This window comes from Schistocerca serialis, chromosome 6 (assembly GCF_023864345.2).
Source record: "Schistocerca serialis cubense isolate TAMUIC-IGC-003099 chromosome 6, iqSchSeri2.2, whole genome shotgun sequence".
Lineage (NCBI taxonomy): Eukaryota > Metazoa > Arthropoda > Insecta > Orthoptera > Acrididae > Schistocerca > Schistocerca serialis.
The window spans coordinates 273468590-273484736 of NC_064643.1; the positions used below are offsets into that span (position 1 = coordinate 273468590).

At 41.0% G+C, this 16147-nt stretch overlaps 1 protein-coding gene across 1 annotated transcript in view; it reads right to left on the reverse strand.

The window, feature by feature from the left end:
- The window catches only part of LOC126483618 (spatacsin), a 410710-nt gene that overhangs the window by 215808 nt on the left and 178755 nt on the right, over positions 1-16147 (reverse strand). The window contains exon 16 of the mRNA XM_050106663.1: positions 12037-12317. Coding sequence (XP_049962620.1) covers positions 12037-12317 — 281 coding nt within the window. The remainder of the gene's footprint in view (positions 1-12036; positions 12318-16147) is intronic.

The following is a 16147-nucleotide window of genomic DNA, read 5'->3' on the forward strand; positions in this document are numbered from 1 at the left end:
AGCATGCACAATGTCGGCACTAGTACAGTGTATATCATCCTTTCGCAGCAATGCAGGCTGCTATTCTCTCATGGAGACGATCGTAGAGATGCTGGATGTAGTCCTGTGGAACGGCTTGCCATGCCATTTCCACCTGGCGCCTCAGTTGGACCAGCGTTCGTGCTGGACGTGCAGACCGCGTGAGACGACGCTTCATCCAGTCCCAAACATGCTCAATGGGGGACAGATCCAGAGATCTTGCTGGCAAGGGTAGTTGACTCACATCTTCTAGAGCACGTTGGGTGGCACGGGATACATGCGGACGTGCATTGTCCTGTTGGAACAGCAAGTTCCCTTGCCGGTCTAAGAATGGTAGAACGATGGGTTCGATGACGGTTTGGATGTACCATGCACTATTCAGTGTCCCCTCGACGATCACCAGTGGTGTACGGCCAATGTAGGAGATCGCTCCCCACACCATGATGCCGGGTGTTGGCTCTGTGTGCCTCGGTCGTATGCAGTCCTGATTGTGGCGCTCACCTGCACGGCGCCAAACACGCATACGACCATCATCGGCACCAAGGCAGAAGCGACTCTCATCGCTGAAGACGACACGTCTCCATTCGTCCCTCCATTCACGCCTGTCGCGACACCACTGGAGGCGGGCTGCACGATGTTGGGGCGTGAGTGGAAGACGGCCTAACGGTGTGCGGGACCGTAGCCCAGCTTCATGGAGACGGTTGCGAATGGTCCTCGCCGATACCCCAGGAGCAACAGTGTCCTTAATTTGCTGGGAAGTGGCGGTGCGGTCCCCTAGGGCACTGCGTAGGATCCTACGGTCTTGGCGTGCATCCGTGCGTCGCTGCGGTCCGGTCCCAGGTCAACGGGCACGTGCACCTTCCGCCGACCACTGGCGACAACATCGATGTACTGTGGAGACCTCACGCCCCATGTGTTGAGCAATTCGGCGGTACGTCCACCCGGCCTCCCGCATGCCCACTATACGCCCTCGCTCAAAGTCCGTCAGCTGCACATACGGTTCACGTCCACGCTGTCGCGGCATGCTACCAGTGTTAAAGACTGCGATGGAGCTCCATATGCCACGGCAAACTGGCTGACACTGACGGCGGCGGTGCACAAATGCTGTGCAGCTAGCGCCATTCGACGGCCAACACCGCGGTTCCTGGTGTGTCTGCTGTGCCGTGCGTGTGATCATTGCTTGTACAGCCCTCTCGCAGTGTCCAGAGCAAGTATGGTGGGTCTGACACACCGGTGTCAATGTGTTCTTTTTTTCCATTTCCAGGAGTGTATTTGATACCTCATCCAGAAACGCACCCTCTCGAAACCTGGCGAGCAAGTCACACCGCGATGCAGAGTGCCTTTCTTGCAGAGTCTGCCACTTGAGTTTGCTAAACATCTCCGAACGCTATCACGGTTACCAAACAACCCTGTGACGAAATGCGCCGCTCTTCTTTGGATCTTCTCTATCTCCTCCATCAACCCGACCTGGTACGGATCCCACACTGATGAGCAATACTCAAGTATAGGTTGAACGAGTGTTTTGTAAGCCACCTCCTTTGTTGATGGACTACATTTTCTAAGGACTCTCCCAATGAATCTCAACCTGGTACCCGCCTTACCAACAATTAATTTCATATGATCATTCCACTTCAAATTGTTCCGCACGCATACTCCCAGATATTTTACAGGAGTAACTGCTACCAGTGTTTGTTCCGCATTCATATAATCATACAATAAAGGATCCTTCTTTCTATGTATTCGCAATACATTACATTTGTCTATCTTAAGGGTCAGTTGCCACTCCCTGCACCAAGTGCCTATCCGCTGCAGATCTTCCTGCATTTCGCTACAATTTTCTAATGCGGCAACTTCTCTGTATACTACAGCATCATCCGTGAAAAGCCGCATGGAACTTCCGACACTATCTACTAGGTCATTTATATATATTGTGAAAAGCAATGGTTCCATAACACTCCCCTGTGGCACGCCAGAGGTTACTTTAACGTCTGTAGACGTCTCTCCATTGATAACCACATGCTGTGTACTGTTTGCTAAAAACTCTTCAATCCAGCCACACAGCTGGTCTGATATTCCGTAGGCTCTTACTTTGTTTATCAGGCGACAGTGCGGAACTGTATCGAACGCCTTCCGGAAGTCAAGGAAAATAGCATCTACTTGGGAGCCTGTATCTAATATTTTCTGGGTCTCATGAACAAATAAAGCGAGTTGGGTCTCACATGATCACTGTTTCCGGAATCCATGTTGATTCCTACAGAGTAGATTCTGGATTTCCAAAAACGACATGATACTCGAGCAAAAAACATGTTCTAAAATTCTACAACAGATTGACGTCAGAGATAAAGGTCTATAGTTTTGCTCATCTGCTCGACGACCCTTCTTGAAGACTGGGACTACCTGTGCTCTTTTCCAATCATGTGGAACCTTCCGTTCCTCTAGAGACTTGCGGTACACGGCTGTTAGAAGGGGAGCAAGTTCTTTCGCGTACTCTGTGTAGAATGGAATTGGTATATGTAATGAGACATACTATTTTTCCCTGATATGGCTGAATTGACAAAGGTACTTATAGTTACACTTCTTCAATATAATCACCCCCATTATTTATGACCATTTGTTATATGTCTGGAAGACATTGTATACCATCTGTGCTTCTATTTCTGCTGATGTCCTGTACTGACCACCATATAGCATAGATAATGTCACCTCTGGTGGTGTACCAGATCTCTCGAAATTGTTCTTTCACTTTGGTGGAAAAATCACATTCCCAGAGGTTCATGTTAGATGAGTGTGGTGGACGTTCCAGACCCTGCCACTGCCAGCAACACTAAAGGTCATGGACGGCAACATCAGTATGGCATTGTGCATTGTCAAGCAGAATGATGGGATGCTGTTCCATGAAATGTCGTCTCTTTTGCCTGAATTCTGGATGAAGGTGGTGTTGCAGGAATGTGCAGCAGTAGGCAGTGTCTATCATCACCTTTGGTGGTACAGCAAGATGCAGTATTACACCTTCAGTATCATACACCACAATCAACATCACCTTCCCAGCACTTGGTGTAGCAAGCACTTTCTGTGAACAAGGAGAACCAGGATGCCCCCATTCACTGAACTGGCATTTCAAGTTTGTTTCATAAGAGCATGCACAGGTTTTATTGATAGTGACAAAGCATTGAAGGAAGTTGTCATCTCTGCTTTGATAACACCCCAAAAAATCCTGTGCAATGGTACAGCAGTGCCATTGTTGCACCTCAGACATTTAATGGGATATCCAATGTGCTGCAGTTTTGCAGTACCCCAAAATGTGCAGAATGTGAAGCACAACGTTGTGGCATACTCCGACTCCTGCTGCTAACTCACGCACATTCCAGTGTCAATCAGTGTCCAAAAAGGAAGCAGGGAGCTGAACTGTATTGTCTTCTATATGGATTATGCCATATGGGGGTGATCCTTCACAGCACTTCTGCCTAATCTGAACACTGCAACACATCATGCAATTGTGCTGTATGGCAATGCTGTGTCACCACACATTTCACGCAGTCCCTGGAAACATTCTTGCATATTCCAACGTAGTGTCTCCTCAATTTTGAGACAAGAACATTACTCTTTCTTTGAAAACATGATGTTAGGGTGGTTGCACTACAGCTACGACATTCAAAGGTCTACACACTACAGTAGCCTGACAGAGGACTATCTCTGCTCACTGTACAAAACCATCTCACAGGCCTTCATTGTTTCAACACAAATTGCACATCGCCAACTTACTGGTTTGATGTTATAGCAGTGTTATCGCTACTTTTTATCGAGCCCTTGTATGGTTACTAATACATATAACTTTAAATACTTACTACAATCTAAAGAAGAGTTTTTGGATATGATTTATTCTACCATAAACATGTCTTCAAGCCACTGCAGGCTCATCATCAGATGCAGGTATTACAAGAACATTATGCTGTGGACCAAATGTAGCTACATGTCATGCTGATGACTGCAATGCCTTGTGGTATCCATATCAAATCTGTTCCTATATTGTACATTTTCAAGCAATGTACACAATGATAACAGTATTTAGCTGCACTTGGTCTTAAAGTGTAAAACCAAGTGCAGCTAAATACTTTGTATAGTTGTGTACATAGCTTGGTAATGTATGATATAGAAATGAGATGGATACCATATGGCAGTGTACTCTTCAGTACATCATCTAGCTGTACTTGATCCACAGCATAATGTTCTTGTAGTCTGACGATAAGCCTGCAGTGGCTTGAAAACATGTTTATGGAAGAATAAATCGTATCAGAAATAAATAAATAAATAAATAAACTGGTTGTATATTTGTTACCAGATAAACTGCCAAATAAAATCATAGTCACAGTTCATCATCCACAATGGATACACTAAAATTATATTTTGTATTTCTGGCCTACATAACTGATACCTGAATGACATTTTCACTCTGCAGTGGAGTGTGCACTGTTATGAAACTTCTTGGTAGATTAAAACTGTGTGCCACACCAAGACTCAAATTCGGGACCTTTGCCTCTCGCGGGCAAGAGCTCTACCAACTGAGCTACCCAAGCACAACTCTCGCCCCATCTTCACAGCTTTACATTCGCCAGTACCTTGTCTCCTACCTTCCAAACTTCACAGAAGTTCTCCTGCAACCTTGCAAAACTAGCACTCCTGGAAGAAAGGATATTGCAGAGACGTGGCTTAGCCACAGGCTGGGGGATGTTTTTAGAATGAGATTTTCACTCTGCAGCGGAGTGTGTGCTGTTATGAAACTTCCTGGCAGATTAAAACTGTGTGCCAGACCAAGACTCGAACTCAAGACCTTTGCCTCTCATGGGCAAGAGCTCTTGCTTATCTTCTCGGTCCTTACGCATGATGTATGTTAGCAGGAGTAGAATCTATTGGCAGTCAGCTTCAAATGCCAGTTCTCTAAATATTTTTAATAGTGTTTCTCGAAAAGAATGCTGCCTTACCTCCAGTGATTCCCATTTGAGTTCCCAAACATCTCCGTAACACTTACATTTTGTTCAAACCTATCAGTAACAAATCTAGCCACCCTCCTCTGAATTGCTTTGATATCTTCCTTAAATCCGACCTGGTATGGATCCCGAACACTCAAGCAGTACACAAGAATAGATCTCACCAGCATCCTATATGCAGTCTCCTTTACAAGTGAACAACTCTTTCCTAAAATTCTCCCAATAAACCGAAGTTGACCATTTGCCTTCCCTATCACAGCTTTCACATGCTCATTCCACCTCCTCTCACTTTGCAACATTATGCCCAGATATTTAAATGACTTGACTGTGTCAAGCTGGACACTAAAAAATGGTTCAAATGGCTCTGAGCACTATGGGACTTAACATTGATGGTCATCAGTCCCCTAGAACTTAGAACTACTTAAACCTAACTAACCTAAGGACATCACACAACACCCAGTCATCACGAGGCAGAGAAAATCCCTGACCCCGCTGGGAATCGAACCCGGGAACCTTGGCGCGGGAAGCGAGAACGCTACCGCACGACCACGAGCTGCGGACAGCTGGACACTAGTAATACTGTATATGAACATTACAGTTTTGTACTTCCTACTCAATAGTGGGCAGTATTAACTGTACATATATATTCTATACATTAGTTATTACTGAGCAGTTATTTGCCACTATGAAAATGATAGAAGCAGTCTGAAAGTCTTTGCAGAGTTTAGAATGCACATCAAGTTTCATAATTTGCCAATGGAAAATGCTGTCCTCCTTCAGTTAAAGAGTACCATAGCATCCTACGATGAGCATAAGTACCCAAAACATGCAGTATTAGTTGAAGTGACTTTAACCTACCAGGTATAGACTGGGAAGTCTACGGATTCATTGCAGGGGGCACGGACAGACAGTCGTGTGGAATACTACAGAACATGTTTTCTGAAAACTGTCTTGGGCAGCTAGCTCAGCAGCCCACATGCAATGGAAAATGTTAGATCTTGTAGCTACAAACAGGCTAGATCTTATCAACAATGTCAGTGTAGAAACAGGGAAGAGCAATCATGATGACATTATAGCAACTATGGTTATGAAAGTTAATAAATCAGCCAAGAAGGCTAGCACCATGTTTCTTCTAGATAGAGCAGATAATCAGTTGTTATTATCTCACTTAGAGAGTGAATATATTGGCTCCAGTAAGATGGATGTAGAGGGATTATTGGCAAAGTTCAAGTATATTGTAAATCGCGGTCTGGAGAGTTACATGCCTAGTAACTGGATGCATGATGGAAAAGGCTCACCATGGTTTAAAACAAAATTCAGAAGATGTTGACAATGCAGACGCTGTTGCACTCCCAGTTCAAAAGAGAACACACAAATGATAACAAGCAAAGGTTAGTAGAGGTTCAGGCACCTGTGAAAAGATCTAGTTTACAACTACCACCGTGACTCCTTAACAAAAGATCTGGCAGAGAACCCGAGTAAATTCTGGTTCTATGTAAAATTGCTAAGTGGGTCTAAAGCTACCATTTAGTCCCTTGTTGACCTGTCTGGTGCGGCATTTGAAGATAGCAAAATGAAAGCCAAAGTTTCAAATTTCACGTTCAAGAGAAAATTCACACAGGGGAATCGTACAAGCATGCCATCATTAGACCACATACTCCTGTATGTACGGCATAGAAACAAGCATCCCTGGCACAGAGAAACAACTGAAAGCAAATAAGTCACCAGATCTGGAAGGAATCTCAATTTGGTTTTACAGAGAGTACCCTACGACATTGGCCCCTCACCTAGCTTACATTTATCATGAATCTCTCACCCAGCACAAAGCACCAAGTAGGGTGACCAACTCTAATATCTCCTAGGATCACCCGCATTTGAACATATGTTTTCATAATCTCCTGGCTCCCATATTTTCAGGCTCATTGGGTTGGTGTTTTTTTTAAAATATTTTTCAAGCATTTAAATTTTGCGGGCATGGTCAGTATTCACTAAAATACTGGACATCAGAGAAACTGATTCTATATCAGCATTGTGTCTATCGACTATCTTAGAAATGGTCAAATGACGCTTCGCGGTTACACGACTTTGTTTCAGTGCCAGTGCTTACCGTGAATTGTTGTTCATGATTTTATGGTGAGCAGTGAGGACAAACCTAAGATTGACTGAGGCAAATCAGTTGAAAAATATGTGCTCAGTATTTGCAATGTGTAATTAATTAATTATCTTTTACAAACACAGCTTTGATTTTTGGTGAAATTTTGCCTAGATCTTAATCTTCCTCATTTTTTTGTCAAGTATATAAGTATCTACCTAATTTTCTTTTAAAAAAGTGGGTCACCTTAGCCCAAAGTGACTGGAAAAAAGAACAGGTGAGTCCTGTATATAAGAAGGGCAAAAGAGCAGACCCGCAACATTTTCTTGAGACTGAGAAGCTTATGCCCATGAATCAGCATGGTTTTAGAAAGCAATGCTTGTGTGAAACTAAGCTTGCCATTTTCTCACATGATACACTGTGAACTATGAATGAAGGGCAACAGGCAGGTTTCATGTACCTAGATTTCTGGAAAGCATTTGACATAGTGCCCCATTGTAGGCTGTTAATGAAGGTACAAGCATATGGAATAAGTTCACAGATATGTGAGTGGCTTGAAGACTTCTTAAGTAATAGAACCCACTAAGCTGTCCTCGATGCCAAGTGTTCATCACGACAAGGATATCATCAAGAGCGCCCCAGGGAAGTGTGATAGGACTGCTGTATTCCTCTACATAAATGAACAATTCGATCACAACTGAGTGAATGGTCAACTTTGGTTTACTGGGAGCATTTTAGGAAATTGTGGGTCATCCTTTAAAGGAGACCACATATAGGGACACTAGTGTGACATATTCTCAAATACTGCTTTAGAGTTTGTGATCAGTACCAAGTCGGATTGAAGGAGGACATCAACACAATTCAGAGGTGAGCTGCCAGATTTGTTACTGGTAGGTTCGAACAATACGTAAGTGTTATGGAGATTCTTTGGAAACTCAAATGGGAATCCCTGGAGGGTACGCAATTTTCTTTTCGAGAAACACTACTGAGAAAATTTAGAGAACTGGCATTTGAAGCTGACTGTCAAATGATTCTACTGATGCCAACATACATTGAGCATACGGACCACAAAGGTAAGGTCTGAGAATTTAGGGCTCATTTGAAGGCATACATATAGTCATTACAGTCATTTCTCCCTTGCTCCATTTGCGAGTGGAACAGGAAAGGAAATGACTAGCAGTTGTAGAGGGTACCCTTTGCCATGCACCATACGGTGGCTTGTGGTTCCCTTGCTCCATTTGTGAGTGGAACAGGAAAGGAAATGACTAGCAGTTGTACAGGGTACCCTTCGCCATGCACCATGCGGTGGCTTGTGGAGTATCTGTGTAGATGCAGATATCACTCGATTCACAAAACTTGAGAGATAAGTAGATTTACATTCAAGTTAACTGAAAAAGACAAATTGAAGAAGTGAATGCAGCATGAAAATATGAGAAACAATACAACAAGTTGTTAAGTACATCTAATAAGCTTTTATTTCAATTGAAAGCAATCTTTTAGTCGTCATATGATTTTTTTGCTATCAAGTGTCTATTTTGTCTGAAACTTTCTATGCTGTAAATAACACACTATATTAATGATGTACATTTTCTAAGTACTAAATTTGAGTGCAACCCCTTCTAGCTTTCAATGAACAGCAGATCCAACATCTCAGTCCATCATATGCCACAGAGATATTGTACTTCATTTTTATTTATAACGTATTAGTACAGAAAGAGCTCTAATGCAATATAATGGGCAAGAAATAATAAAGAAATAAATGTGAGATGTTTTTAACACATAATGTATTATCATTTCACAGACTTTTGTAAATATTATGGTAATGACGTTAACATTTTTCTGAACTTTATTATCATAAGAGATCAAGGGGGATTGAAAATTAGTTTCTTCATCATACCATCAATGAACGGAACTAAAGTGTGAACTTATTAACACTACAGGAATTACAGATTTTATCACAACATGTACACAGTTCGCAAGTTATAAGACGAATACAATGGAGAGAGACAGAGCTCGTACCTTTCTTACATTCAGATTCACCAGTTTTTCTCATAAGTGGACAGACTAGTATTGTCACTGAGTAAATTGTACTCTGTACTGAAAGCCACAGGTTCAACAAAAGAATGAGTAAGAAAAAGGGTCACTGCATGGAGAGGAAGGAAAACAAAACACAAGATGATTTCATTCCATAACAACTATTAATAAATCTCCAAGATAAAGTCATGTAATGTTAAGGAATCATGGGACATGAAAGTGAAATATTAAATGCAATTGAAACATGACACAAAAACATGTACAGGAAGCATATAAATATTTTACTAGACCTCAACACTGAAATTATGAGTAATAAGAGAGTAACGTACAAGATGAAGGTTCTTGCAGTTTCCAAATTTTTCAGTTCACTTTGCCAAAAATTTTAATATCCATACTGGATACAAGATGTTCCATAAACTCAGAAATTGGTAAAGTGTAATTTTAGCCAGTTTTTGTAATTTGTTTAGAAATATCTTCATCTTCATCTTCTCTTCAGGTATTAGGCAAGAGTTTCCTGTTACGGTAACCATCTCTGTAGCGGTCTTCCTCTGTCTCCTCTCCCATGGCACTTATAATTTCTTGCCTTTAAAGGAAGTCTCTCACTCTTTGTAGACAATCATTCCATTTTCTTCTGTAATCTTGAATTTTATCATTGAGGCTAAAGATTTGCAGTTCTTCTCTAATATCTTGATTTCTTAGCCTGTCTTCTCTTGTGCAACCTTTAACACGTCTACAGAATTTCATTTCTTGTGCCTGAATCCGGCTTTCTTGCTTCTTGGTAATCACCCATGTCTCACTTCAATAGAGCAGTGTGGGAACTGCAACAGTTTTGTAAAATTTAATTTGAGTATCTTTCATGGTTTTGATTTTAGGTCCCTGCTGATTGTTCCACATACCTGACTGAATTTACTAAGCTTAATTTCAATATCTCTGCTGTAGCCATACGTCATTTCACATCCGAGGTAACTGAAATAGTTTACCTGCTCTAAAATCTTCTGATATATCACTATTTTGCTTCTGATTGGTTCTTTCCCCATGAAGGCCATGGTCTTAGTTTTTTTCTTTTGAAATTTCCATGTTAAATTTTGCACTTATCCGTTTTAGCAAGTAGATTCCTTTCTGAACGTCACCTTCCTTATCTGCTAAGATCACTGCATCATCAGCATATAGTAAATTATTTAAAAGAATGTTCCTATCTAGGTAGGTGACTTTCTGAAATTCTGATTTCCACATATGTATTATTTCATTAATGTAGATGTTGAATAAAGTTGGAGAGATGCAGCAGCCTTGTCATACCCCTTTGTTAGTTGGTACCTCATTAGTTGTTTTACCATTGAGATCTACAGTGACATTTGTGTCTTGATACAAACTTTTTATCACATTTACTAGATGCTTTGGATATCCTCGATTCATCATTATTTCCCGAAGTTTCTGTCTTTTGACTTTGTCAAAAGCTTTTTTAAAGTCAATAAAAGCAATGTCTGTTTCTTTATTGAACTCTCTCCATTTTTCTATTATATGCTGTAGAATATAAACTGCATCTACTGTGGAGCATCCTTTCCTAAAACCCATTTGTTCCTCATGAAGTACTGCTTCTGCTGTGTTTTTTAAGTCTAGTATTTAAAACCTTAGCATACACCTTATATGCTGAGTCCAGTAAACTTATTCCTCTCTAATTACTGCATAGGCAATTATCTCCTTTTTTAAAAAAAATGATATCACTCTAGCTGTTTTCCAGTCTTTGGGAATACTCTTCTTCTTCCAACATTCATTGAAGAGATATAGAAGTCAATGGTGTAGCATCATACCTCCATATTTTAATAATTCAGCATTGATGCCATCTTTTCCTGTTGCTTTTCTGTTCTTAAATGATGTCAGTGCAGATGTTAATTTGTCAAATTGTATTTCATCAATTTCAGTTTCTTGGCTGTATGATCATACCACAATTCGCTGTAATGATTTATCCAATATTCTTCTTCAATACTATTTATTTGCATCTTCTCTCTTTCTGTTGTGTTTAAGGTTTTTAAAACCTTATATGCCATTTGTTGTCTTACATGGATATCATGTTCAATATTAGAAATAAACCTATCCCAATGTTCTTGATGTGCTTTTCTTATTATGCATTTAGCGTTATTTCTTTTCTCCTTATAGTATTGTTCTCAATAGTGGGGTTACTTAAGTGTTTTACATATGCATCCTATTTTTGTTTGACAGCTTTCATTATATCCTCATTCCAAATTTTTAGGCCTTTTACTTTCCATATTCTTTTCTTTTTACCGAGAGCTTCTCCTGCTACTCCGCATACAGTATTCTTCAGAGTTTGCCATTCTTCCTCTATATTGTCATTGTTTTATAAGTTTGCTAGTTCTTCATGTAATATCCTTTGGTACAGGTGTCTGATACTGTCCTCTTCAAGCAAGTACACCTTATAAATGCTTTGATCTTGTTGGTTTGTTACTTGTTTAGTTATTTTCTTCCATTTTGTAAAAAGATCTATTCTGGAGAATAGTACGAAATGATCCGATCCTGTATCTTGTCCTCTATAAACTCTTGTATCCCTTACTTGGCCCACTAGCTTATCATTTACTTAGATGTAGGCAATTATTGATCTAAGACCTCTGCTGGCCCAGGTATACTTGTGTATATCCTTTTTCTTAAAAAGTGAATTTGTGATTTTTAAATTCTTATAAGTGGCAAAATCTCTTAGTAATTTTCCATTTTATTTACATATTGGTTCTCCAAATGGACCAATAACATTTAGAAATATTAATTGCTAAAACCACACATTTAAATGGGAAAGTAGAGAATTTGTTCAACTGAGAACCTGTACTCGAGAGAAAAAAATTCTTTGCTCCACAACCACATAAAAATTGCTTATATATTTTCATGTAATATGTTGCTTACCTGAGGAATGGGATACTGATGGATATCAACAAACATCAAAAAAGGCAACCACATATCTTTCTTGGCACAACAATTCAAAAAACCTTCTGGAAGTTTTATTTTGTGGATTTTTGCAAATTTTACAGCAAGTTCCCATTGAATAATTGCTTTTATAACAACCTTTTCTGAGTCACTGTCAGAATGTGGAATTGCTGAGTCACACAGCAATGCAGATTGTAACAAAGATAAGATTTCAACAGGAGCCTCAGGATTTTTCACAATTAGTCCATGCATAAGCAAAGCTGTAATAGAAATAAATATTTATTTTTTTGGGCACACAAAAGATATTACACCAGTATACAGCATTTAATTCTACACACAGTGAAGTGACAAAAGTCATGGGATACCACCTAATATCGTGTTGGACCTCCTTTTGCCTCGCATAGTCCAGTAACTCAACATGGCATGTATGATCATGAGCCCAGGAGAGGTGCTGCAGGTGATGTTGTGCTGTTAGCAAAGACTCTTGCACCAATCATCTATTGCCATAGACCGTTAATGCCAAATTGCACCACACTGTCCTACAGGATACATTTTTTGTACATCCCAAATCAATTTCTGTGGTTATTTCATACAGTGTTCCTTGTCTGTCAGCACTGGTGACAACTCTACACAAATGCTGCTGCTCTCAGACATTAAGTGAAGGCCATTGACCACTGCATTGTCCATGGTGAGAGGTAATGCCTAAAATTTTGTATTCTTGGCACACTCTTGACATTTTTGATCTCTGAATATGGAATTTCCTAACAATTTTTGAAACAGACTGTCCCATGTGTCTAGCTCTAACTACTAGTCTCTGTTTAAAGCCTGTTAGTTCCTGTTGTGAAGCCGTAATCACATCCAAAAACCTTTTCACATGAATCACCTGCGTACAAACAACAGCTCTGCCAATGCACTGTCCTTTTACGCATTGCGTATGCAGTATGACCACCATCTGTAATATGCATATAACTATCTCATGACTTCTGTCACCTCAGTGTACCATATAAGAATAAAGAAAAATGGCAAATCACCATAAAATTCACAATGTATCCTGGTGACAGTAACAGGAAGACCTTCACGTATTGGGTATTTTGTAATTAAGTTTTTTCAGTTAGACTTCAGTTGCTAGATCAATTCAGAATATCAAAGGACTTTTATATTCTAATTTAAGAACTTCAATACTGCAGTTAACAGTAACTTCAGAAGACTACTTTGAACATTTAATATGTCCACTATTAATACTGATACATTCATATTGATCGGCAGCACCAATGTGAGCACGGTAGAGCTGTTCTGGCAACAGGTTCAGCCTCGTTTTGGCGGTGCCTTACAGCATGTAAATACAAAGCTGGAGATGGTCCCGAGGACTGCTGCCTGGACACACATTGCACTGGTGCCAGTGGGGACTATCAGAAGAAGGGGCTATACTAGGCATGGTCTGAAACTCAACTGAACAGGGAAAGGAAGGCCGTTAGAGTTGTTTAGTGAGAGTATAGCAGATGGGTGTTTGGCCACACATTATTGAATAACTCTTGTCACGGATAGGAGAACTGGGCCTTTTTTAGGATAAACCACGATAACAGGCTCCCCTTTCTTAAAAGTATCTCAACCAAATAAGAGATTTATTCATTGTGTTGCCAGAAAATAGAATGTACCATACTGGAGTGCACAAACACCACAGAAATTTGATTAGAATTGTCTATCGGTAATCAAAACAAGGAGTCCATTAAAAATAAACTCGAGTTTGAAGTTTAATTACTGTGTTTGAACAGCATGGTACTATGCATTACAGAGCAATGAGGCAGTGATAATGAATTAGAGCATATAGAGCTATTGTCATATGAACCTGCAAGCTGCTACTGTAGCACTACCAGAAAAGGTAGGGGATCTTGTATTTATATCAGTGATGGCACACTTTTTAGAGCTGGAGGTGATATGATCATAATTAGTGTAGAAAAATATTTTGAATTGGCAGCCACTGAAGAGAAAGCTAAATATGCACAAAAAATAAATCATTCTGTGTGTGTGCGTAACCTAATTTCTTAAACAAATTCACTGATATCATGGAATGAGTCTCAGATCCCGAAACTAACGTAACAACACATGGGGGCATACATATAAACACAGGTGTTGACGGTGAAATTAGTAATGACTTTCTAAATGTTTTGAGCATCTTTTCGCGCAACACAAATGTTAAACACTTTTACAAGGGTAACAAAAATTTCAGCATCAGTTTTAGACCATGTGCAGAATTTATAAAAGATAGTCTTTTGTATTATTATGACCAGTAATAATGTTAAAGATAGGCTTGGTAAAACCTGCAAAACCGCTGTCATAATGCTACATACAATCAGTAGTGTGGCCACCAAGAACAAAAGTTTATTGATCCACTTTCAACTTCATGACAAACATATATATAGTACAATCAGTAGAAGAACATGAATGAGAAGCAGTGCTGGCTGCAATGTCTTTGTATAGAGGAGGACTCCAGTAGGCACCACAGGTGCCTAGGGTGTGTGGCCCGTGCAGCTGCCACTGGAAGTCTATTTGAAATGTAGCACACCTGCAGCCTGAAGCCACAGTGCATATCCAGATGTTGCATACAGGGTTATAGTATGCCTCCCCTTTTGGGCAAAGGGCACTCCTCTGGTATAGCATCAGGCCGACTGATGATGCATCCATGGCCTCTACGACGGGCGCCACAGGTGATGAGGGTAGCAGCAGAAGGAAATTTTGGGCTGGAACTGGTTTGTAGGAGCAGAAGTAGTGTGGACGCAACATTGACAAGGAGGTCATGTACACCCCCACAGCAAGGTCACTCCACGACGCCGGGGCAAGCAATGAGGGAGAGGGCAAAGAAGGAGGAGGGTGGTTGTGGCAGCAGAACTGTGGCTCTCGCCATGGTGGGAGGATGGAGCTGATTGTGATGGCATTCCACCAGCCCCTCAGAGGTGTGCACCTACAGAGGCAGCAGCTGCAGCAACTGCAGCAACTGTGGACCATGACCAGACTCCTTTTCAGTTGGCAGCCAAACCCCCAAGTCCAGACCATGGAGCCAGAAACAAACCACGACGATGGACATTGGTGGGGCAGCATGAGAAGGTGCATATGTGGATGGCTACCATGGAGCATCTTGGCTGGACTCCGATCCACCACCAGCACAAGGGTAGAGGAACTCAAGAAGCATGTCAAGGTGTTGTTTGCGGAAGAGACCATGATATATTTCTTCATCTGAATCTTGAACGTGTGGACAAGTCTTGGGGGTGAAATGGAGGGGAGCTATTACGTGGCAAATGCCTTGACAGGTGCAGACATTGTGGGAGATCTGAAACACAAATTGTGGACAATTATCTGTCACAAATGCATAAGGCAATCAGCAATCCTTCAACAAAAAAAAATAATTGAGGGGGCCTGAACCAAAGCTGAAGTTCAAGGACAGTGGGTAACAAATAAAAATTTAGAGAAAGCATCGGCAACCGAAAACCAGTAAGAATTGAGGAATGGCCCCATTTATTCAACATGGATTCACTCCCATGATTCTGGGATGCAGACCACAGAGAGAGTGTTGCCTGCGGTGCTGCCTATTGCATAGCACATTGAGGGCCAGCCGCAGCAAGATGCACAATGTCACTGTTGGTGCCAGCTCAAAACACGTGTTGACGGGACAATGACTTGGTACAGCAGACCTCCCAATGTCCCAGAGGTGGAGCTGACGAACATCCCCCATAGGACAGCTGGGATCACAACCTACGTGAAAACCACTCTGTAGCTAAGAGAACAACACCATAAAATACTGAAAGGTGGCGACAAATGACATAATAGTTATGCAAAGGCTCAAAATCTTTCCTCAAGTCCTGACCGGCCAACCATTCTGAAGGAGGTGAACGACCTGATGTAAAACCAGACCAGTAATACACACATGTTGCAGTGTTATGAGATAACAGCTCTGTATGAATGTAAGCTTTGTGAGTATGTGTTTGTTAGTTCTGGAAAAAAAATATATGTATGACATATGTTAAACAACTTATTGTTGTTTATATGCGCCTATCCTTTGCTTAGCACCTCTTCTGTTTCATAAAAAGCAATCTGC